General features: G+C 40.7%; 1 protein-coding gene across 3 annotated transcripts in view; it reads left to right on the forward strand.

Annotated features, from left to right (window-relative positions):
- TLK1 (tousled like kinase 1) overlaps positions 1 to 25,300 on the forward strand; it is a 151,846-nt gene that overhangs the window by 83,330 nt on the left and 43,216 nt on the right. For 2 of the 3 annotated variants that reach the window (XM_002712279.5, XM_070070707.1), the window contains 8 exons: positions 3,087 to 3,162; positions 10,856 to 10,902; positions 14,848 to 14,943; positions 16,845 to 16,934; positions 18,111 to 18,203; positions 19,850 to 19,960; positions 20,064 to 20,200; positions 22,781 to 22,969. In XM_002712279.5, the coding sequence (XP_002712325.1) occupies positions 3,087 to 3,162; positions 10,856 to 10,902; positions 14,848 to 14,943; positions 16,845 to 16,934; positions 18,111 to 18,203; positions 19,850 to 19,960; positions 20,064 to 20,200; positions 22,781 to 22,969 (839 nt within the window). The remainder of the gene's footprint in view (positions 1 to 3,086; positions 3,163 to 10,855; positions 10,903 to 14,847; positions 14,944 to 16,844; positions 16,935 to 18,110; positions 18,204 to 19,849; positions 19,961 to 20,063; positions 20,201 to 22,780; positions 22,970 to 25,300) is intronic. The other variant, XM_070070706.1, reaches the window with a different exon arrangement.

A 25,300-nucleotide genomic window follows, 5' to 3' on the forward strand; every position in this document is an offset into this window, starting at 1 on the left:
GTTTGTTTTTAAGAAGATTTATTTATTTATTTGAAAGGCAGAGAGAGGAAGAGAGAGAGAGGTCTTTGATCTACTGATTCACTCTCCAGATGGCTGCCACCGCTGGGAGTGGGCCAGACTGAAGCCCAGAGTGAGGAACTTCATCCAGGTCTCCTGCATGGATAGCAGGGGCCCAATCACTTGGGCCATCTTCTTTGGCTTTCTCAGGCACATTAGCAGGGAGCTGGATTGGAAGTGGAGCAGCCAGGACATGAACCAGCGCCCATGTGGGATGCCAGGGTCACAGAAAGTGGTTTTACTCGCTATACCAGAATGCCGGCTCCTAAATGTAACTGCTTTAAACCATTGTTCCTTGGAATATACTTCACAAAATTATATGGAGCCATTTAGAATATTACATTTTCTTGTTTTTAAAAAATGCTGTTAGCGGGGCTGATGCTGTGGCATAGCGGGTAAAGCCACCACCTGCAGTGCTGGCATCCCATATGGGCACCCATTCCAGTCCCGGCTGCTCCACTTCTGATCTAGCTTCCTGCTGATGGCCTGGGAAAGCAATAGAAGATGACCCAAGTCCTTGGACCCCTGCACCTGTGTGGGAGACCCAGAGGAAGCTCTTGGCTCCTGGCTTCAGATTGGCACAGCTCCAGCCACTGAGGCCAGTTGGGAAGTGCACCAACGGATGGAAGACGTCTCTTTCTGCCTCTCCTCTCTCTGTGTGACTCTGACTTTCAAATAAATAAATAAATCTTTAGAAAAAAATGCTGTTTCCGGTGTAGCTGTTTAAGGATTATAACTCTTTTTTTTTTTTTTAATAAATTTCAGCTTTGCTTTTTTTAAAATTTAGTTATTTCAGAGGCAGAGTTACAAAGAGAAGTGTTCCATCTGCTAGTTTACTCTGGTTTGTGAAATGAAAATGTAAAAATAGTTTATTGGGCATAATGAATTTTATTTATAAACAATAAAAATTTGAGATATTTTATAAGATTGAGTCATTTAGTTATTAGAGTGATATGTCATACAGAAAAAAAATCGTATTTGGGGCTGATTTGATTTGAATTCTTGCTCTACCAGAATGAATGTATTAAACATTCATTATGTACTTGTTAAGAAATAGCTATATACAATAGAAGTGGAATGGGAGGGTGAGATGGAGAGAAGATAAAGTGCTTGTCTTTGAAGAATTCAGATTGGCAGCATTCAGTGCATTTCTGAATTGGCTAACTTGTTGGCAGAATGGAGGTAAAAGAACATAAAGCACCAAAGGTGATACTTAGAGGAACAATGGGTATGTGCTTAACTAGAATTAAGTTATGTTTTGTCATTTACACTGTTTAATAATAGAACTAAACAGAGACATGAAAATATGGATTAATACCCTTTCTGCTTGGTGACTGCAATCTTTTGAGAAATTTAAATGGCATCAGGGCCAGTGTTGTGTTGCTACAGAGTAAGCTGCCACTTGCATGCTGTTATCCCATACAAGAGCGCCAGTTCAAGTCCCAGCTCTTCTGCTGATCCAGCTTTCTGCTGACGCTCCTGGGAAGGCAGCAAAGGATGGCCCAAGTAGTTGGATTCCTGCCACCCATGTGGGAGACCAAGATGGAGTTCCTGGCTCCTGGCTTTAGCCTCGCTTAGACCTGGCTGTTACGGCCATTTGGGGAGTGAATCAGTGGATGAAAGAGCTCTACAAATGAATAAATCTTTTTTAAAAAAAGATTAAAGCTGTGTAATTAATTCATTCAGATACTCCATGGACTCCTGTTAAGTTCAGGAATTCTTTTGACCCCAGGAATACTTACAAGGTTTGAAAATTTGAGGGCTCAGTACTATTTCCTTGTGTTCTGTTCTTTTTGACTAAGCACAGTAGTTTGTCAGAGTCCAAAAATATTACTTGTTGGGGCCATTGCTGTGGTGCAGCGAGTTAAAGCCCTGGCCTGCAGCACCGGCATCCCATATGGGCACTGGTTTGAGTCCTGGCTGCTCCACTTCCTTTCCAGTGGAGGATGGCCCAAGTTCTTGGGTCCCTGCATTCATGTGAGAGACCCAGAAGAAGCTCCTGGCTCCTGGCTTTAGAACTGCTCAGCTCTGATCGTTGTGGCTATTTGGGGAGTGAACCAGTGGATGGAAGACCTCCCTCTCTGTCTTACCTCTCTTTTTAACTGTTTCAAATAAATAAAATAAATCTTAAAAAATATTTATTTTTTTAGCCTAATGAAAATATTTACCATCTGTTTAAGAAACAAACCTTTGATTTAGGATGAGAGCCAACATCTATAGCAAGGGCCACTTATTTTTAGACCTGTAGTGTCTCTTGCACTATAGGTCTAAAGCACTGCTTTACTGTGCCATTGTAGAAAAGCAGCTGCAGACAGTACGTAAATGAGTGGCTGTGACTGTGTTCCAATAAAGCTTTATTATGGACCATAAGATTTGGATTTTGTGTAATTCTCACATCACAAAATACTGTTTTTGTTATGAATTTTTAAAATCTCAATTATGTAAAAATTGTAGAAGTATGTTCGCATCATGTGTTGTATGAAAACAAGTGGCAAACGGATTTGACCCACACATCATAGTTTGCTGATCTGGGGCATAATCCACTAATTTGCTGTAACTTGCTGGATAATAATTGCAGCGCATTTAGGTAAATGGTCCTTTCAGCAGGGATTGTGTGTATCAGAGTTCATGTCCTGTTTTTTTTCTCATTCGAGCTTACTGTTACAGATGGAGTCTGTGTGGATGCTAGGAAGCTAGTAAGAAAAGATTCCCTCCCACCCCCATCTCCAGTTAACAATTTGAAGGGCATCTTGTAAAGGCTAATTGCTCTCAGACTTATCATCCAACTAAAGTAAAATTATGTAAGTGGGAATTTCAGGTGCTATGTTCAAGATCTTCTGTACTTGGAATTTTAAAGATTTATTCAAGAAGTTTTATCTTTCAAATAGTTATATGTAAATTGGTGTACATTTGAATCCTGTGAGCACTACTGAACACTACTTGGTCCTGAAAAGAAAAGTGATTTTTATACTGGTTATATTAATTTGTATGATGAAAATGTAATTTAAAATTCTGTTAATTTTCCGTAGACACCAGAGAAGAAACAGTCGGAATCATCTAGGGGAAGAAAGAGAAAAGCAGAAAACCAGAATGAAAGTAGTCAGGGTAAGTGAAGCAGCATCTTCCTTCAGAGCCCAGTAGGCATTTACAAATAACTGTTCTTTTTTTATTTTATTTTATTTTAACTGGTTAATATTTTAATTGTAAAATAAGTAATTTCATATCTTTGTGATTTTATGGCCATTATATAAATTCTGCATTGATAATAGTTTAGGCATGAGAAGCAGTGGCATGAAATTAGTCTTTTTGTATCATTTGCACCACAGGTCTTAAAGTCACTGTGTTGAGGAGTTTTGACATCTCATTTCTATTTTAATTTGTGTCCTGGAAAGACAACTATCATATCAAATCTGACAAATGTTACTTTATGCCTCTTATTTCTCTTTATTTGAATTGTGGTAGTAAAAAAACTGTAAATCTCACTTTAGAACAAATACCTAAGCTTATTCTTACTCTGTTTTTTAAAAGGCTATATAAATGAGAATCTTCATTTGAAACACCATCTTTTTACCAACCTTTTGTGATATGAGCTAGAAAAATTATTTTCTTTACACTACGAAGTCTCTGGTAATAGGGAGTAATATAGGACTAATATTTAATTTGAATACTCAAAATCAAATATAATAAGGCCCTTAATTCGTAATGATGATTGTATATACATAAAGTTCTGGAGCCTGAGGCTTATAATCTTACATGTGGCTGTGAGTTCTAAGAATGTATATATAGAAACTGTCTTTGTGGAAGAGGTAGGTTAAGCCATTTTTTATATTTCTAGGTTTATAATACTTTGTGTCTCACTTTTTTATTTTAAAGATTTATTTTATTTATTTGAAAGTCAGAATTACACAGAGAGAGGAGAGGCAGAGAGAGAGAGTGGTCTTCCATCTGTTGGTTCACTCCCCAGGTGGCCACAATGGCCGGAGCTGCGCCGATCCGAAGCCAGGAGCCAGGAGCTTCTTCTGGGTCTCCCACGCGGGTGCAGGGGCCCAAGGACTTGGACCATCTTTTACTGATTTCCCAGGCCATAGCAGAGAGCTGGATCAAAAGTGGAGCAACCGGGACTTGAACCAGCGCCCATATGGGATACCGGCACTTCAGGCCGGGGCTTTAACCCACTGCACCACAGTGCCGCCCCATGTCTCACTGTTTTGGTTTTTTTGTTTGTTTGTTTAAAGAAACAGGGAGAGACAGAGAGAGGTCTTCCATCCTCTGGTTCACTCCCCAAATAAATGGCCACAATGGCCAGAGCTGGGCCAGTCTGAAGCTAGGAGCTTCTTCTAGGTCTTCCAAGCAGTAGACCATTTTCTACTGCTTTCCCAGGCCATAGCAGAGAGCTGGATCAGAAGTGGAGCAGCTGGGACTCAAACTGGTGCCTCTATGGGATGCTGGGCACTGCAGGCTAATGCTTAACCTACTATGCCACAACGCCAGACCCATGTCTCACTTTTGACTGAGCTCATTTTGGGTCTTAGTATAGTTTCCCCAAGTTATGATTAGTGGATTTGAAGATTTATGTATTGAAAAGATATATTAATTACAGTGGTTTCAACTGCAGTTTAAACAAATAAACAAGCAACTTCAAAAATCAAGTGCCTAGGGGCCAGCACTGTGGTGCAGCGGGTTAAAGCCCTGGCCTGAAGCCCCAGCATCCCATATATGTGCTGATTCTAGTCCTGGCTGCTCTTCTTCCTATCCAGCTCTCTGCTATGGCCTAGGAAAGCAATAAAGGATGGCCCAAGTCCTTGGGCCCCTGCACCCACGTGGGAGACCCAGAAGAAGCTCCTGGCTCCTGGCTTCAGATTGGCACAGCTTTGGCCACAGTTGCGGCCATCTGGGGAGTGAGCCAGCAGATTGAAGACCTCTCTCTGTCTCTACTAAATCTTTTTATTATTATTAATTTTTTAAAATTTATTTGACAGGTAGAGTTAGACAGTGAGAGGGAGAGACAGAGAGAAAGGTCTTCCTTCTGTTGGTTCACTCCCCAAATGACCACAACAGCTGGCGCTGCACCAATCCGAAGCCAGGAGCCAGGTACTTCTTTCTGGTCTCCCTATGCGGGTACAGGGGCCCAAGCTCTTGGGCCATCCTCCACTGCCCTCCTGGGCCACAGCAGAAAGCTAGACTGGAAGAGGAGCAACCGGGACTAGAGCTGGTGCCCATATGGCATGCCTGCGCCGCAGGCTGAGGATTAACCTAGTGAGCCACAGCGCCGGCCCCTCTACTAAATCTTAAAAAAAAAAAAAAAAATCAAGTGCCTAGACTGAGGCTTCTGGATTAGTTGATCCAACTTTTTAAGAACTTACGTTGATTTTTTAAAATTATTATTTTTATTTATTTGAAAGAGTTACAGAGAGAGGTAGAGCCAGAGAGACAGACAGGTATGCCATCTGCTAGTTCACTCCCCAAATGACTGCAACAGCCAGAGCTGAGCTGATCCAAAGCCAGGAGCTTCTTCCGGGTCTCCCATGCAGGTGCAGGGGCCCAGGGACTTGGGCCATCTTCTACTGCTTTCCCAGGCCATAGCAGAGAGCTGGAACAGAAGTGGAGCAGCCATGACTTGAACTGGCGCCTATATGGGATGCCGGCACTGCTGGCCAGGGCTTTAACAGCCACAGCGCCGGCCACGAACCCATGTTTTGTGTGTGTGTGTTCTGCCATCCAGAGAGTCTGGTTTTGAGATGGTTGCCTTCACTCATACTTGCTTCAGGCAGAGGCTGGCTTTCTAAGTGTGCCTGTCCCCCACCCCTTCTTTTAGAGTGAACTACTTTAAGTCCACTGAAAACTTCTCCTGTAGTTTTATATACCAGATTGGGTAATGTTTCCATTCCAAAATGAATTTTGTCAGCAGAGGGACTATCACCCTTAAAAAATCAGGCCCATCTCTGTACTTAAAATTCTCCTTGCAAAAATGGGCTAAATGAAGGAGGGATGGTATCTGAACAAGATGAGATTTTTGAGGAAGGAAGAGAATTAGAAGTGGGAGCTAAATAGACATCAGCCTTCCCTGAAAATACATGTGCTATGTAGGGGAGAGTAGTGTTAACAAAATTTGAGTTCAATTAGGGAAAATGAATTGGGGAAATAGCCTTTGGGTAGGCAACCAAAAAATCTGTCTGTCTTCATGAACAAATAGTACCTCTTCAGAATATGTAGGAATATAGACAGAAGTCCTTTTTTTCTTTTTATAAAGATTTATTTATTTTATTTGAAAGGGTTAGAGAGGAAGAGATCTTCTATCTGCTGGTTCACTCCCCAGGTGGCTGCAACAGCTGGAGCTGGGCCAGACTGAAGCCAGGAGCCAGTAGCTTCTTCCAGGTCTCCCATGTGGGTGCAGGGGCCCAAGTGCTTGAGCCATCCTCTGCTGCTTTCTCAGGCCATTAGCAGGGAGCTGGATCCGAAGTAGAGCAGCCAGGACACAAACTGATGCCCATATGGGATGCCAGCATTGCAGGGTGTGGCTTCACCTGCTATACCACAATGCCATCCCTGGGCAGTACCTTTGATATAAAATATTTACAGTCGTATCTAGCCTCTAAAGAAATCTGCATAAAGTTATTGTTTAAAATTTCTAGAAGGCAGGCCGGCGCCGCGGCTCACTAGGCTAATCCTCCACCTAGCGGCGCCGGCACACCGGGTTCTAGTCCCGGTTGGGGCGCTGGATTCTGTCCCCGTTGCCCCTCTTCCAGGCCAGCTCTCTGCTGTGGCCAGGGAGTGCAGTGGAGGATGGCCCAGGTGCTTGGGCCCTGCACCCCATGGGAGACCAGGAAAAGCACCTGGCTCCTGGCTCCTGCCATCGGATCAGCGCGGTGCGCTGGCCGCAGCGCGCCAGCTGCGGCGGCCATTGGAGGGTGAACCAACGGTAAAGGAAGACCTTTCTCTCTGTCTCTCTCTCTCACTGTCCACTCTGCCTGTCAAAATAAATAAATAAATAAATAAAATAAAATAAAATAAAATTTCTAGAAGGCAGTTATAGTCTTCAGTACTTGTTTGCATCTGTAAACATTCCCTTACCTTAGTCCAAGAAGGAGTTTATGTTTGTTGAACTTTTGAGTATATTTTTTGTTCATCTCAGTAAATCCTGGCACTTGTAACAGCTTGAGAAATATTTGTTGCATAAAGCAAATGAATGCATGAATATAAGTCAGTATTGAATTGGTAGATGTTTATGGAACTTTCATGGAAAAATCATGTTAAGTAAATTTTACATAGGTTTCAAAACCTTTTTTTGCAACAAGGTAAACTAATATGAACTTGCTACAACATTCTGACCAAGGTTAGTTTGAGGCACTAAGAATCTAAGATGTTAGGGCTGGTGCTGTGGTACAGTGGGTCAAAACCATGACTTGCAGCACCGGCATGCCATGTGGGCACTGGTTGGAGTCTCAGCTCCTCCACTTCTTATCCAACTCCTTGGTAATGCACCTGGTAAAGCAGCAGGAGATGACCCAAGTGCTTAGGCCCCTGCACCCATGTGGAAGACTTGGAGGGAACTCCTGGCTTCAGCCTGGCCTAGACCCCACTGTTTCAGCCTCTTGGGAAGTGAACCAGTGGATGGAAGACCTCTCTGTGTCCCCGCTCACCCCCCCAACTCTGCCTTTCAAGTAAATAAAATAAATATTTTTTGAAAAAAGAATATGAAATATCAGTTTGAAAGGAAACTGTCAGAGAGATGAAGTCTGCTAAAGTTAAGAACAAAAGGGTGGGGGGAGCGGCAGCACTGTGGTATAGTTGGTAAAGCATGGGAGACCCGGAAGAAGCTCTCTGATAGTTTCCTTTCAAAGTGTGAACCTGGGTGGAAAAATGATGGAATCATTGATGATTTACAAAAAATTTACAGGATAACGGGCCAAAGAAATCAGCAGTTTACCATGGATAACTCAATTTTAAGGCGCTTAGAGCAACAGACTCTTCACATCAGTTTGCAAGGAAAAATGTTACTCTTATTTGTGCCCTAATTGAAGAGTACTGATGATTAACAGCAGAAACAGTAGTCAACATAGACTTCTGAATTGATTCAGCTTGCTCCAATCTGACTGAAAATCAGGATGGACCAGATTTCTTGATCAATGGATATCAAAACTACTCCACCAAGATTAGTGCAGTTAAGAGCAGCACTTTCAAGGGAAGTTTGTAACAAGTGGGGATAAGATCCTGAAACATTTTTTAGAGAATTATAATTGGAGATGAAAAATGGAGTTACTGGTACAATCTTGAAGACAAAACACAGTAAAAGCAGCAGATAGCAAGAAGTGGACGTGGTCAGAGCAAATGTTGATCAGTCAGAAACAAAGGCCTGACAACAGCTTTCTGGGATGTTCAAAGCATTTTGCTTGTTGACCTTTTGGGCCAAAACCCAATACTATCTGTTTATTGGGAGTGTTTGAGAAAGTCAGCCATAGCTTCAGCCTGGAGGGTCCAAATAGGTAACTCAGATGGGTGCCAATTTGGGTCTGGGCTGCTCCACTTCTGATCCAGCTCCCGGCTGATGGCCTGGGAAAGCAGTGGAAGATGGCCTAAGTGTTTGGGCCCCTGCACCCATGTGGGACACCTGGATGAAGCTCCTGGCTCCTTGCTTCACCCTGGCCATTGTGGCCTTCTGTGGAGTGAACCAATAGGTGGAAAATCTCTGTCTTTCCCTCCCTCTCTATAATTCTGACTTTTAAATCAAAGAAATAAATCTTAAAGAAGAGAAAAATGCCCTGGAAAGCTTCAGCAGAGAGTGCTTTTCTACAATGACAGTGCTCCTGTTTGATACCTCTCAACACACTGTCGGAGCTTTGATGGGAAATCATTAGGCAATAGGCATCTGTTCAAGTTATAGGCCTGTTTCGCTTCTTCTGACAATGACGACAACTGCTACTACTACTTCGGGAGTTGAAATTTATTATTGAAAAAAAAGTCTACCTTTCCCCCCTCCTCAGTAGTCTTGTCCATTAGCTGACCCCAACTTCCACCTTTGTCCATTGTGACCCAGCTACTTGGGTGAGGGACTCCTCCAGGGACTGCATCAAGGCCTGGGCCTTGTTCTTGAGCATTCTGAAGCCCGCATTCTTGGCATACATACGCAGCAGAAGGTTGGCCACATTGGTGATGGCTACACGGCCCTCCATGCAGTCTGTGAGGATGGATTTAAGATCGTCTTCGTTAGGCTTTTGGTTCCCATTCTGTTCGTACATAGCCCATAAGTTACTGGTGATGGCCCTAGTGACCCGAGTGCCCATGTCTCCATAATCCAAGTAGGCCAGCAGTGATCCCTCACGGCTCCTCACCTTAGCTTTTAAAGCCAGATTGTCCAAGTTGTGTTTTGCTGGCCTCGGCCTGTAGCTTCCAGAAGTCCAGTAGACTCCTTGGGAACACACTGGGAGCTGTAGTTTCCCAGCTCCACAAGTCTGATTTTCTGATTTCTTTTTGTTCACACCATTTTTTTTTTTCATTTAATAAGGTAAAAAAGACCTCATTGACATAATTAAGTTTCTAGGACCCCCAGTTCTTTAGGGATGGACTAAATGGCTGGTATCTGCTTATGAAAATGCCTGTAACTTGATGGAGATTATGTAGAGAAATAAAGCTTGTATTTATAATTTTTTATCATTTAATTCCATTTTCCACACATCTTTTAAAGACCTCTTAAATACGCTTGTTATGCAAAACTTTTGACTCCCTGATAGCATTAATTTTTTTACTGTAATATGAAGTCATGTATTCTATATAGTTCCAAACAAGGATGGATGCCTACCCTTCCGAAAACAATTTCTAAATACTACATGTATTAGCAGATCCTTAATTCAGCATTTATAAAACTGATAGCCTATTATTGAGTACATTTGTAATGACCTGGTTCATTTTATCAATATAGTTATAGAAAAACTATTTAAAATCAGTTTATTTTAAAATACTCTTAATTTGTAAATGCTTTCTTAGAAAATCAAACACTTTGGCCGGCGCCGCGGCTCACTAGGCTAATCCTCCACCTTGAGGCGCCGGCACACCGGGTTCTAGTCCCGGTCGGGGCGCTGGATTCTGTCCCGGTTGCCCCTCTTCCAGGCCAGCTCTCTGCTGTGGCCAGGGAGTGCGGTGGAGGATGGCCCAAGTGCTTGGGCCATGCACCCCATGGGAGACCAGGAGAAGTACCTGGCTCCTGGCTTCAGATCAGCGCGGTGCGCCGGCCGTGGCAGCCATTGGAGGGTGAACCAACGGCAAAGGAAGACCTTTCTCTCTGTCTCTCTGTCTCTCTCTCTCACTGTCCACTCTGCCTGTCCAAAAAAAAAAAAAAAAGAAAAAAAGAAAATCAAACACTTGACAGAATAATCTTCATATTGAAGTGTGTTATTGTTAGTTTGCTAGGGATTGTTATGTTTTATATTATAGCCTTTTAATTATTATTTACAAGTATTAATGTTAGTTATGCAGTGGCCACTTTTTTGTTCATTGACCTTTCTGTAATTAGTAGCTACTAAACAATATTAATAATGTAATTTTTAATACAGGATATCTCTTAACATTATTTACTTATCTGATGCTCTGATAATTGGAACTTATGAAAATTGGCAAGTTTCTGTTGAAATGTCAGTTGAATTTTAGCTTTCTGGGTTTTTTAATCTGATGCCATTATTACTCTAGTAATGTAGTCTTTTTTATGTATATTAGAGAAATTAAATTTTGTATATTCTCTTTCTGTTAAAATATATGGTATATCCTCATGATTAACTGAATCTTTTTTTTTTTTTCCACATTTTAGGAAAAAGTATTGGGGGACGTGGCCATAAAATTAGTGACTATTTTGAAGTAAGTTCCGTGAGGATTATCTCCAGTTCCTAATTCAATAGAATTCTGCTGTAAGCTGAAAATAATTTGCTTGAAATTCAAGGTCAAGTTCTGATCAGAGCTTTCATGCATTAAAATTTACTTTATCGTGATGTGATATCATAAGTTTCAAAGTTCTTTCTCACGTATTTGCTTGTATTGTAACAACCCTTAAGCTATACAGAGTAGGTATAGATATTTTTGTTTTAAAGACCTTGAATCTTAGGGTGTGATATGTAAAGTAACCTATTAAATGTGGATGCTAAATGGAAGAATAGAGAGTAAGTAGAACTTAAGTCTGTGGTCTCTACTAATAGTACAGGCTTTATCATACCATAGCAGCATTTGAGCCCTATGGTTGGAGATAAAATAATTGGTAGAAATGTAGATCTAAGAGACCTGGAAAACAGTGAAGAGTAATAAATGTACAGTCTTTCCCAATCTGGAATGGTTCCCTGCTTCTACTTAGAAACACTTGTGGCTACCAGTTTTACTTTAGAAAATATTAATGTGACTATTAAAACAACAAATATGAGCTACTGTTGAAAAATAATTATATTTTGAGAGTGTAAAAAAAAAAAGAGTGTGTAAGCAAAATTGGCTGCTTAGGTAAACAAGAGAATTGGAAAAAAAATATTTTTAAATATTCAGTTGCTCTTTCATGGGATTATAGAATCTAAGGTAAAATAAAACTATCATTGCCTAATGCTCCTTAGTTAAGATCTGATATCATTAAGGACATTAGCCAAAGGTGGGATAAAAATTCAAATAAATACATGTGGGGCTGGCACGTTGGTGCAGTGGGTTAAAGCCCCAACCTGAAGCACCAGCATCCCATATGGGCCCTGGTTTGAGTCCCAGCTGCTCCTCTTCCAATCCAGCTCTCTGCTATGGCCTGGGAAGGCAGTAGAGGATGGCCCAAGTCTTTGAGCCTCTGTACCCGCGTAGGAGACCCAGAAGAAACTCTTGGCTCCTGACTTCAGATCAGCTCAGCTTCTGCCATTGCAGCCATTTGGAGAGTGAACCAGTGGGTGGAAGGTGCCCCCCGCCCCCCTCCTTTCTCTGTGTCTCTGCTTCTCTCTGTAACTGTCAAATAAACAAAAATAAATCTTTAAATAAATAAATAAATACATGTATGTTGAATGGCTATTTAGTACTGGGCTACAGTACTTATGCAGGTACTGTAGATAAAGATGATAAAATCCCTAGATTGCAGGCACTCGTTTAATGAACACGCTACAAAGTTCCCATCTTTGCTGTTCATGTCAGAGCTAAGTGATTAATTAAATTAGAAAGTGAAATTCCCCCCAAGAATACAGTAGTAGCAAGTTGTTTTCTTCTCCCATCCTTGGTACAGAAGCATGAAATAGGAAAATAACTAGCCATGGAACAAGTGAGTTGGCTTCTCCTAATATGCAGCTGTCATGCACTTTGTTGAGAAAAAAGAGATTTTTTTTAAAAGCAGATATTGTGCTGTTAAAGAGTCTTGTTCTTCATAGTTTTATTTTTTGGTTTGTTTTTTGTTTTTAATTCATTTGAGGGAGAGACAGAGCTTTCATCTGCTGATTTACTCTCTAAATGCCCACAATTGCTGGGGCTGCATTGGGTCTGGTGCCAAGAGCTGGGAACTCAATCAGGTCTCCCACATGGGTGGAGGGAACCCAACTACTTGAGTCATTACTGCTTCCCAGGGTCTGCATTGGCAGGAAGCTGGAGTCAGGACCTGGAGCCACAATCAAACCCAGACACTCCAATAAAGGATGAAGGCATCGTAACCACTAGGCAAAACACCTTTCCCCACAGTTTTTATATAGTGTCATGAACATTTGGATATTAACATTTTAAAAGTGATGATTCAGTTTCTTCGATAAAGTTGATTAGGTTTACTAGCATCATCTAATTTTCTTGAGATTAGCAGCCATTTCTTTTTAAAGAATAGAATAAAGAGTGAACTTTCGGCTGGCGCCGCAGCTCACTAGGCTAATCCTCTGCCTTGCGGCGCTGGCACACCAGGTTTTAGTCCCGGTCGGGGCGCCGGATTCTTTCCCAGTTGCCCCTCTTCCAGGCCAGCTCTCTGCTGTGGCCAGGGAGTGCAGTGGAGGATGGCCCAAGTGCTTGGGCCCTGCACCCCATGGGAGACCAGGAGAAGTACCTGGCTCCTGCCATCGGATCAGCGTGGTGCGCCGGCCACAGCGCGCCGGCCGCGGCGGCCACTGGAGGGTGAACCAGCGGCAAAGGAAGACCTTTCTCTCTCTCACTGTCCACTCTGCCTGTCAAAAAAAAAAAAAAAAAAAAGAGTGAACTTTTAAAAAAAAATTATGTGTTGATTTGAAAGGCAGAGTTATGGAGAGGGCAGAGGCAGAGAGAGAATCTTCCATTCACTAGTTCACTCCCCAAATGGCCGCAATGGCTGGAGCTGCGCTGATCCGAAGCCAGGAGCTTTCTCCAGGTCTCCTACGTGGGTGTAAGGGCCCAAGGACTTGGGCCATCTTCTACTGCTTTCCCAGGCCACAGCAGAGAGCCAGGTCAGAACTGGAAAAGCCAAGACTCGAACTGGCACCCACATTGGACACCAGCATTGTAGGCGGCAGCTTTACCTGCTATGCCACTGCACCAGCCCCCAGCAGCCATATTATTTTAAGACAGATTTATACATACATGAACTGTGCTAAGATTTGGGGAAAAACAAAACATGTTCATTGCTTTGGTAGAATTTATTTGTCTTTGAGTCAATCACGGTAGCAAATTATGGTTGGAAAGAAAACTAATACATTTCTTTTTTAAATGATTTATTTATTTATTTGAAAGGCAGAGTTTAAAAAGAGAGAGGTATCTTCATCTACTGGTTCACTTCCCAGATGTCCACAGCAGTTGGAGCTGGGCTAGTCAGGAGCCATTATCTTCTTCCAGTTTTCCCATGTGGGTACAGGGACCCAAGCACTTGGGCCATCCTCTGCTGCTTTCCCAGGCACATTAGCAGGTAGCTAAATCAGAAGTGGAGCAGCTGGGGCTGGCGCCACAGCTCACTAGGCTAATCTTCCGCCTGCGGTGCTGGTACCCCCGGTTCTAGTCCTGGTTGGGGTGCTGGATTCTGTCCTGGTTGCTCCTCTTCCAGTCCAGCTCTCTGCTGTGGCCCGGGAGGGCAGTGGAGGATGGCCCAAGTGTTTGGGCCCTGAACCCGCATGGGAGATCAGGAGAAAGCACCTGGCTCCTGGCTTCGGATCAGTGCAGCACGCTGGCTGTACTGGCCACTTGGGGGGGTGAATCAACAGGAAAGGAAGACCTTTCTCTCTCTCTCTCTCTCTCTAACTCTGCCTGTCAAAAAAAAAAAAAAAAGTGGAGCAGCTGGGACTCAAACCGGCACCTATATGGAATGCTGGTATAGCAGGTGTGGCTTTACCTGCTATGCCACAATGCTGGCCCCAGTAATACATCTTCATACGATGTAGTTTGGCGGGTAGACACTTGGTGTAATAGTTAAGATGCCTTTGGGATGCTTGCATTCCGTATCATGGTACCTGGTATCAGGTCTCCCACATGGCTCCTCTGTTTCTAGTACAGTTTCCTGCTAATGTGCATCCTGGGAGGCAGCAGTACTTGGCTCAGGTACTTGGGTTCCTGCCAGTCATGTGGGAGACCCTGTTGGAGTTACAGGCTCTTGACTTAGGCCTAGCCCTGCCCTGGCTGTTGCAGGCATTTGAAGAGAAAGCTAGTAAATAACAATTTTAAAGCTGTAATCTTGTCATGTTGTAAATATCAGTAGTCTCTAATTAGCCATGTGGGACTTTGCAGTAAGTCTCCTTTTTTAGTTTTTGTGGGCCCATTTAAAATGACTTAATTTAAAATAAAATATGTTTAAGTGAATTCTTAATTCAAATAAAATCTAATCCTGTTCTAATAATGATGTTTCCTTATCCTTTTTTTCAGTACCAAGGTGGGAATGGCTCAAGTCCAGTAAGAGGCGTACCTCCTGCAATCCGTTCTCCTCAAAATTCACATTCACATTCCACGCCTTCCTCATCTGTAAGTTTTTCAAGTTTTCCATGCATAGCCTTTGTCTAGAAGGTTATGTACATTGAATAACTTTTAGCATTTGTTACTTATATCGAGAACTCCTATATAAATTAGTGTTTGTCTTTTAAAAATCATTTCTGTGAGGTGATTTGAATCCTTTTTTGATGATCTGATTCTGTCGAAACTTTATTTGCAAAAGTGAGCATAAAGATTTCTTGAATTAATGGTATCTAAGAAATACTGTTTCTGTAAAAGAATGCTACTGAATCTGTAGAAATAAAGTTAATATTCTTGACTTAGTTCCTAATTTCTTTTTTTTTTTTAAGATTTATTTTATTTATTTGAAAGAGTTACAGAGAGGGGTAGAGACAGAGAGAAAGGTCTTCCCATCCGCTGGTTTGCTCCCCAGATGGCTGCCAAGGCCAGAGCTGTGCTGATCTGAAACCAGGAGCCAGGAGTTTCTTCCGGGTCTCCCATGTGGGTGCAGGTGCCCAAGGACTTGGGCCATCTTCTACTGCTATCCCAGGCCATAACAGAGAGCAGAATCGGAAGAGGAGCAACTGGGACTAGAACTGGCACCCATATGGGATGCTGACACTTAAGGCCAGGGCTTTCATCCGCTGTGCCACAGCACCAGCCCCAGTTCTTAATTTCTAACCATCATATTTCTTAACTACTAAAATGATGGTGTGAGGGTGGGCATGGTACCTTAGTGGGTTAAACCACTGCTTGGGTCACCCACATCATGTATCTTAGTGTTTGGGATTGAGGCCTACTTCTGCTTCGAGTGTAGCTTCCTGCTAATACATCTAAGGGGGCAACAGTTGATGGCTCAAGTACTTGTGTTCCTGACTCCCAGCTTCAGCCTAGCCCACCAGTGACTTGCAGGCAATCAGGGAATGATGAAGAACATGAAAGTTACCTCCATCTCTCCCTCTCTATCCCTTTCTCTGTCACTTTGCCTTTAAAATAAATATGCTTAATTTAAAAAGTGTAATTCTTTTCTGGAAATCCTTAAAAAAAGGATCTTTTACCTTTTTGGTTTGTTTCAAACATTTTAAGATATGAATGGTTCTTTTATATGCATTGGTTTGCATATTAGATTTCATTTTTATTTACTTTGAGAAAGGTTCTGTTTTATTTACTTTCATTGTATGAAAGTTTAGTATCAAGAAATGTCAGTTGTCAGTTGTTTAAAGATGAGTTAAAATTTTTAAAAATCTGAATTCACTTATTTATTCAAGCACCTGTTTTTATTTCCTCTGTCCCTCCCTAGTCCTCGTCTATTGATATACTTGCTTATGTTTTACTCCTTTTGTACTTGGGCCAGTGTGGTGCTGTGTAAAAGTATTGTATGAAACTCACCATTAGCTTTAAGTGAAGAGCTGTAGTGATGGCGTTGATATCATTTTGTGATCTGATACTTTGAAAGAATTTATTTTTAGCCTAGTGACCAGATAAACCATGAAACTTCAATAAATTGATATTAAAGTAGAGTAGCCTTATGGTTCCTAACGCCAAGTACTGTGAATTCTGTATGAAGATATTTTTACTTCTTCATTTTGTAATATCATAATCTATTGCTCATGTTTTTGTTTCAGAGTATTTTATTTGGCCTTATGTTGTTTAGCGGTACAAAAACATTAAGATTTCTTTCATGGCAGTAGAATGTAAGCTCCTTGAGGGCAGGGATTTATGGTTGTAAATCCTGCTTCTTATGTAGGAGGTACTTCCTGAATGCTTGTCGAATAAATGATTTTTAAAAGTGTTGGAAAGTCAATTATGCTTCCATTGAGGTATTAATTATCCTGATAAAAACGTCTTTAGATATGTTCAGTGGTTGTTAACTAAGTAGAAACCCACTTTTCTTTTCTTGCTAAGGTAAAGGATTTAATATATTTATTTTTTAGGTTCGACCGAATAGCCCTTCTCCTACAGCATTAGCTTTTGGGGACCACCCTGTTGTACAACCAAAGCAGTTATCCTTTAAAATTACTCAGGTAATCAATAATTAAAATTTTTTGTGTGACTGTAAGAAACCGATAACTTTTCATGAGTTTGGAATACAGATACTGAGTTTGTCACTTGAATTTTTATGTGCAAGAGTTTGGCAGGGCCGGCACCGCAGCTCAATAGGCTAATCCTCCACCTAGTGGCGCCGGCACACCGGGTTCTAGTCCTGGTCGGGGCGCCGGATTCTGCCCCGGTTGCCCCTCTTCCAGGCCAGCTCTCTGCTATGGCCTGGGAGTGCAGTGGAGGATGGCCCAAGTGCTTGGGCCCTGCACCCCATGGGAGACCAGGAGAAGCACCTGGCTCCTGCCATCGGATCAGCACGGTACGCCGGCCGCCATGTGCCGGCCGCGGCGGCCGGCCATTGGAGGGTGAACCAACAGCAAAGGAAGACCTTTCTCTCTGTCTCTCACTGTCCACTCTGCCTATAAAAAAAAAAAAGAGTGCCAGAACATGGATGATGTACCCTGAGCACCTCAGCTCCCATATCTATCTCCGTTAGACTTTGTTTGTGGTGGGCTCACATCCTAACTGTTGTGTATTTTTCAAAACCTCTCTTTGGAAGATCTTGAAGCTGAAATTGGGATGTATTTCCTGGAGTTATTGAGCAGCTCATGAATGGTTTTGCTTCATGAGGTGTTGGTCAAAGTATATAATACTTCATTAAGACAGGAGGAATAAATTTAAGGGGGTCTTTGCACATTTTGATGATTAAAATTAATAATAATTTACTATGTATATGAAATTTTCTAAGAAATTTCCTGATTGAGCCATTCCACATATGTGGAGTGATTTCCAAGCAGAATGCTATATATCACAAATACATACAGTATTTACCTTTCAATTAAAAATTTTTTATAAAAGTTTTAGCAAGTTTAAGAATTAACTGGAGTGATGTATAGCATAAAGCAGTGGATATATTCAATTTTAATGAATATCAGTTTTCTAAATAATAGCTTAAATATTGTAAATTTGTATTTATAGTGAAGTTGTTTTAAGCGCTTATAACTTCACTATAAACTTAAAACTGTACTAAGACATTTTGGGATGTCTTTTGCATCACAACACAAATACACGTATATTTCTTTGTCAGGTAAAACCTAGTTTTATATTTGCATGCAAAGGTATTTATAATGGAGATAATAAAATAACTTTATTTCATCTAGACTGATCTCACAATGCTGAAATTAGCAGCATTAGAAAGTAATAAAAACCAGGACCTGGAAAAGAAGGAAGGTCGTATAGATGATTTGCTCAGGGTAAGTAAGAAGTTGTGGGGCAGGCGTTTGCATGATGATTAAGATGCCCCTTGGAATACCCATATCCTATATCCAAGTGATGGGTTCTAGCCCCGGCTCCACATTCAATTCCAGCTTTCTGCTAATGAGCGCCCTGGGAGTCATCAGGCAATGACTTGAAGTGCTTGGGGCCTTCTACCCATGTGGATCTGGCTCCTGCTTTATGTCTGGCTCAGCTCTGGCTGTTGTAAGCATTTGGGAATGACCCAGAGGTCTCTCTGTGTCTGTCAGCTTTCTCCTTGTCTGTCAATTAAATTAATTAATTAACTTAAAAGAAGTAGAGGAGAAAAGTTGAGAGTAAATTATTTGACAGCAATCTTAAAAATACATAGCATTGTAAAAAAAATTGATAGATAAAAAAATTTAACTTTTTCTGGTAGTATAAGTACATGATTGGAAGTACCAACTTCAAAATGGAAGTATTTCAGCAGTGTGCATATGCAGTGGGTTAAGCTACCACTACTAGCAAATGCCTGCATGCATATTGGGGTGCGGTTAGAGTACTGACTGCTCTACTTGCAATCCAGCTTCCTACTAAAATACCTGGAAGGCAGTGGATAATGGCCCAAGTTCTTGGGTTCTTGCCACACACTTGGGAAACCTGAATGGAGTTCCTGGCTCTTGACTTCAGTCTGGCCCAGACCTGGATAGGCATCTTACGGTGTCATCCACAAGTTTAATGGAGAAAATGTCTTTTTAGTTACAAGAGATATAAAACTCACATTTATTTTTAGTGTTAGACACATTGTATGCCATTTTAGTTCTTTTTAATGAAGTATGAGCTAGGTGGTATTAACACCATTTAGAGGGGCCAGCACCATGGCACAGTAGGTTAATCCTCCGCCTGCAGCGTTGGCATCCTATATGGGCACCGGTTCTAGTCCCAACTGCTCCTCTTCCAATCCAGCTCTCTGCTGTGGCCTGGGAAAGCGGTGCAAGATGGCCCGAGCACTTGGACCCCTGCACCCTCATGGGAGACCAGGAGGAAGCTCCTGGCTCCTGGCTTCGGATAGGCGCAGCTCCGGCTGTTGCAGCCATTTGGGGCGTGAACCAACAGAAGACCTTTCTCTCTGTCTCTCCCTCTCACTGTCTGTAACTCTACCTCTCAAATAAATAAAAAAGAAAAACAAAAAGTAAACACCATTTAGAAATTTAAAAACCAAACTTAGGTCCAGGTTAATTTACTTAACCTAGCCAACCTTGTATACCTTAGCAAGGGTGGGCAACCTTTTTCCTGCCAAGAGCCATTTAGATATTTATAACATCATTTGCGGGCCATACAGAATTATCAGCTTTAAAATTAGCCTGCTGTATAGATGTATTAAATTTCAATACTTGTCTGTAGTTGCCTTGGCCAGGCCAGACCAAATGATTTCGCTGGGCCTTCTCCAGCCCTGTCTTAGAGTGTGGATTATGGTTACAGAGTCCACATACTTTCTGTTATACTGTTAAGTAGCATTATAGCATGGTAAGTAGGCTTTTTTTGTTGTTGTTTAGTATCATACTCAGATGTTTAATCCTATCCCTATTTAATGTATTCAGAATATTAAAGATATTCCTAAGTTTTTCATATATTTAAATTCTAGTGTTTTCTACTTATGTTGTAGGCTAACTGTGATCTCAGACGGCAAATAGATGAACAACAAAAATTACTTGAAAAATACAAAGAACGATTAAATAAGTGTATATCAATGAGCAAGAAACTTCTTATTGAAAAGGTAGGTTAAAAGTTCAGTAAATTTTCTTTCACAGCCACTTATGCCTTGTATGCTTTTAAAATGTAAATGAATAAATCTGAGTTATGATTTTGTCTTTTTTCAGAGTACACAAGAAAAACTGTCAAGCAGAGAGAAGAGTATGCAAGATAGATTACGCCTTGGACACTTTACCACAGTTAGACATGGCGCCTCATTTACTGAACAATGGACAGATGGTTTTGCATTTCAGAATCTTGTGAAGTTAGTCATTCTTATTTTTAAAAATTTTTAGCATATGACTTTTCATTACTTTGAAAGATTATGGATTTAGAATTATGTTCTACATCTCCTTACTGGCATTTGGAATCACAGATTTCTTAGATTTGAAAGGAATAGGAAACAGATATATTACAATTTAGCATTAGCAACCTTCTTGATAAATTAGCATTCACCTAGTTAAATATTGATATTCTGTGTTTACCTGTTCTTTGTTGTTAGTAAGGAAAAGAACTCCTCCCCCCACGACTTTTTTATTTTTAAGGAGTGTTTTAAGTTTGTTTGAAAGACAGATAACATCTGTCCACTGGTTCGCTTCCCAAATGACTGTAACAGCTAGGTCTGAGCCAGGTCAAAGCCAACAGCCAGAAACTCCATCTGCCACATGTGTAGCAGGGACCCAAGCACTTGGGCCGTCATTCACTGCAGTGTTCCCAGGCACATTAGCAAGAAGCTGGATTGGAAGTAGAGCAGCTAGGATTTGAATTGGCACTATGATGTGGGATATTAACTTCCCAAGCAGCAGCTTGACCCACTTCCCTGTAACACCGGCCTCAGAAGTTTTTCCCTTTTGCCTCAAATGCAGTACTTTTAAGTCATGAGCTGAATATGTGGTGTTAGTGTTTCTTTAAAACAAAGGGATCGTTGTTACTATATTCTCTTGAGTTTGATGGTAGCAGGTAAGGATAGGTTGGTTATGTGTAAAAACTTATGTGTAAAGAGCATCTATGCTGTTCCTTTTTGTGCTGGAAAACTTAGAGAAACCCAGAAGGAAAACTAGTGCCAGCATTTGTATCAATTTTTCCAGAGTTGGAAAACCGAGCCAAAGCCTTTGTTTTACGTGATATCACATCAGCTTTGCTGGTGACTGGTTTCTGGGTGTTGCTGCAGGCTGATCTCCCTGAGCAGACTGATTCAGCACCGCTGATCAGGTGTTAGGCATGCCGCGTGAAGGGCAGCACCCTTGTGATGCTAGTGAGCCTGAGTTTTAATTCTCTGGAGAATAGGAGCAGTTAAAGGTTTATATGTAGTGTGTGTGACTTGAATTGAGCTGTAGACTGATAATTCTGATGGCAAAGTGGAAAGAATATTGGAAAGAGGATAAATTATTGATAGTTAAGATGGAAAGGTATCTAAATGAAAGATGAGTAAAGCTTGAGCTAAAATATTGACAGTAAAAGTAGAGAACAAGAAATAGAAACCATAAGTTTTGAGCAAGAACCTCTACTGCTAAACCCAGACCTGCACTCTAATAAAGAACTAAAATATGTATTCTGCCAGTAGTTAGTCGTTTCTCTGTTGAGCTAGCAAAAAAGTAAAACTATTTGTATGTCATAAATATTAATAATAAGCATTTATTGAATGTGTTGTTACATGTACATATTTATATCAAGCTATTCATAATTAGTGATATAGCCCAAAGTGGCTAGAGGATTTAATAGACCTGAAATTTCTTAATTTTTAGCCTCAGTGAGCCATTTTCTGTCTTTCAGGTTCTTAAATGGGAAACATTAATAAAATATTACTAATACCCCATTTTTCAAAGCCATGTTAAATTTTTTTTAAAGATTTCTTTATTTATTTGAAAGTCAGAGTTACACAGAGAGAGGAGAGGCAGAGAGAGAGAGAGAGAAAGGTCTTCCATCCACTGGTTCACTTCCCCAGTTGGCCGCAACAGTCGGGGAGCTGCACCAATCTGAAACCAGGAACCAGGAGCCTCCTCCCAGACTCCCACACAGGTGCAAGGGCCCAAGGACTTGGGCCATCTTCTACTGCTTTCCCAGGCCAGAGAGCTGGATCGGAAGTGGAGCAGCCGGGACTTGAACCAGCGCCCATATGGGATGCCGGCACTGCAACTGGCAGCTTCACCCACTAAATCACAGCGCTGTCCCCACCATGTTAAATTTTCTTGCTATTTCTTGTTTCCTTAAATTGTCAAAATTCCCCTTTTGTTCCTGGTTTTCTGTTGTTAAGGTTAGTTTTTCTCTCCTTTCAAAATATCGGCTGCCTGTTCTTAAAATTTCTTTTTAACAGAGGTAAATTTAGAAAACAGTACTTTTCATATTGAATTCATATTTGCCTTTTGAAAATTTGTCTGCAGATACTAAATGATGAAACACATTTATAAGATCTACCCTATATTTAAGTTTGTTAGCATCCTTTCTCTCTTTTAGCTCATTTGTGTCATTCAACAAATATTATTGAGCACTTAGTATGAATACTTCGATGGAGTGATAGAATCTATCCAGACACATTCTGATAAAGTGTTTATATATAGGACATTAGAATGGAGGGAGTGGGAAAATATAAGGTGCCCTGAGATTATATAGGACAACACATCTTTCCCTGCTCCGGGGGTTAGAAGCATACCTCCCTTAAAATGATTTTTTCACATGAACCGGAAAGGAGAAGAGCAGGCTGGTTCACAAGAGTCGGACCAAAAAGTTGCAAACTCAAGCTATGAATGTTCATGTTTTTAAGGTTTTTTTCTCCCATGTTTCAACTGTGAAAGGTAATGGAAGGTTAATATGATTTTGTTTTGTTTTGTTTTGTTTTTTTATACAGGCAACAAGAGTGGGTGAATCAGCAAAGGGAAGATATTGAAAGGCAAAGGAAACTTCTAGCCAAACGCAAACCTCCCACAGCTAATAATTCTCAGGCACCCTCTACCAATTCTGAACCAAAACAAAGGAAAAACAAAGCAGTCAATGGAGCAGAAAATGATCCCTTTGTTAGACCAAATTTACCACAACTGTAAGCTTCCATTTTTAAAATTATCTTTAAAAGACTGTTGGTGTTGCCAGTGAACATGATGTTCCTAATGGTTGTAATTAAATTAATGAAGTGGAAAAATTGGTATGGCCAGGAAGGAAGGCAATACTGAAAATTTGGCTCTAAACCCCAAGTTTGTGAATTCTACCTTTTTTATGGAGATAACAGTTCTCTTTTAAAACAGGTACTTGGGTTAACTGAAGGAACTGGAATTTACATTCTTCTAGGTTAGAATCAGTTGAAGAGTCAGTTAATGTTTTGATTATTCCAGTTCAGTGTTCTGATTAACGTTCCTTGTTTTGAAACACTGCTAATAAGTAGTATGACAGACATTTTGCATTGTTTTCTCAAACTTTAACTTATTGGTAGGTTATGATTATGGGTAGTGTTTTTTCCCTTTCTGCTTCTCTTTGTTTTCTAAGTGTTCTGTGCTAATGAATTAGTCTTTGTAATTCCGAGTAAAATACATCTAAAAAAAAGTGAATGTGATTATTGTAGAAAATTTCGAAATTATGGAAGAGAATAATGTAGTCCATGATCTTATTTCTCAGAGAACAGCATTATTTAAAATTTCATTGTATAGATACATCCAAACTTACATCATTTTTCTGTTCTAGAACTTAGGTATATTTATATGAGTAGAAAATATAGACTGCTTTTTTTACCCTCTGATATTTTGTACATATAGATACATTCTTTTCTCCTCTGTTGTCCGTGATTCGAATCCTACCCCTTGCTTTATCAGGAACCTGCTCTGTTGATAGCTCCTTTGTCTCACATTTTCAGCCTTTTGCTCTCTGCAGGTTCCTTCCGTTCAGAAAGCATATGTAAGCAGAAACAGAAAAACTTCTGTCGGGTACAAATCCCAATAGTCTATTTTCTATCTGCCCTCAAAACCGGGTTTCTTAGAAGAGTTGTCTGTGCTTGCAGGCTCTTCTGCCTTACCCCTTTTCTTAACTGAAATTGTTTTTCTGAAGTTACCTGCCGTGTTGAAGCTAAATACCATAATTTTGAGTTTCTGACTTGACAGCCTTGAATATTGTCAACATTTTTCTAAAAACTCTTTCTTGCCTTAGTTTTTGAGATACTCTGTTCTAGTTTTCATTTTCATTCATCTGTTTATATCTTCTCAGTTTCTTCTATAGACATCATTTACTTCCCAGACTGTAAAATGTGGGTGATTTTAGGGATCTGTCTTAGGCCATCTTTCTTCTCGCTCCACATTGAGTGCTGTGTACTCTCAGGGTTTCCCATGTGGGATATGGGTGAAGTGCTGTACCAGATATTCACCCTAGTATCTTCACAGAGGAAGATAGCAAAGTAGACAGCAATATTTCACCTTATATTTATATTATTGAAGTTTTAGAGGTCAGTATTTTTTCATTAGAGCTTTAAATCAAGAATATTTATTTTATATATCATTTGGCTATTATTTAGTGGATTGCTTGTCTTTTATAAATAGCCTATAATTAGATATTTTTGATTAATAAACTTTTATCTTTAGTTTGTGATCACAGAAGAGCAGAAAGTATGGAGGGTTCCTGTAAACCCCTGTCCCCACCCATGCACAACTTGCCTTGCTTATCAACATCCTACACCAGAGTGGCATACTTGTTAAAATTGATGAACCTGAATTGGTACATAGTTGTTACCCGAATTCTGCAGTTTACATTACGGTTCATTCTTGTTGCTGTACATACTGCGGGTTTGTCAGATACATAATTTTTTTTAAAAAATCCTATCTGGAAAATATTTTTCATTGTGGCATTATATCCATTTTCAGTTCATATTTATTGGGGTATAAATCTGATCCTTCTTTGTGCTTTTTATCCTCCCTAGTTTCTAGTCTTTTTTTTTTTTTTTTTTTTTAAGATTTATTTATTTATTTGAAAGAGTTACAGAGAGGCAGAGAAACATAGGTCTTTTATCCACTGGTTCATTCCACAAATGGCTGCACTGGCTGGAGCTGGGCCGGTCCGAAGCCAGGAACCAGGAGCTTCTTCCGGGTCTCCCACATGGGTGCAGGGACCCAAGGACTAGGGCCATCTTCTATTGCTTTCCCAGGCCAGCAGGGAGCTGGATCAGAGTGGGGCAGCCAGGACTCAGATGGGATGCCAAATGGGATGCAGCACTGCAGTTGTTGGCTTTACCTACCATACCGCAGTACCAGCCCCTCCTTTTTTGTTTAACCTTTTATTGGATTGATCAGATTTTGTCTATTTCTTTCTTTGATTAGAAATATTACGTACACATGTCTGTCTATAAGGCATCATTATTGTCTTATATAGTCAGAGTTCATCTAGACTTTATCCA

Source organism: Oryctolagus cuniculus, chromosome 3 (genome assembly GCF_964237555.1).
Source record: "Oryctolagus cuniculus chromosome 3, mOryCun1.1, whole genome shotgun sequence".
In the NCBI taxonomy this organism is placed as follows: Eukaryota; Metazoa; Chordata; class Mammalia; order Lagomorpha; family Leporidae; genus Oryctolagus; species Oryctolagus cuniculus.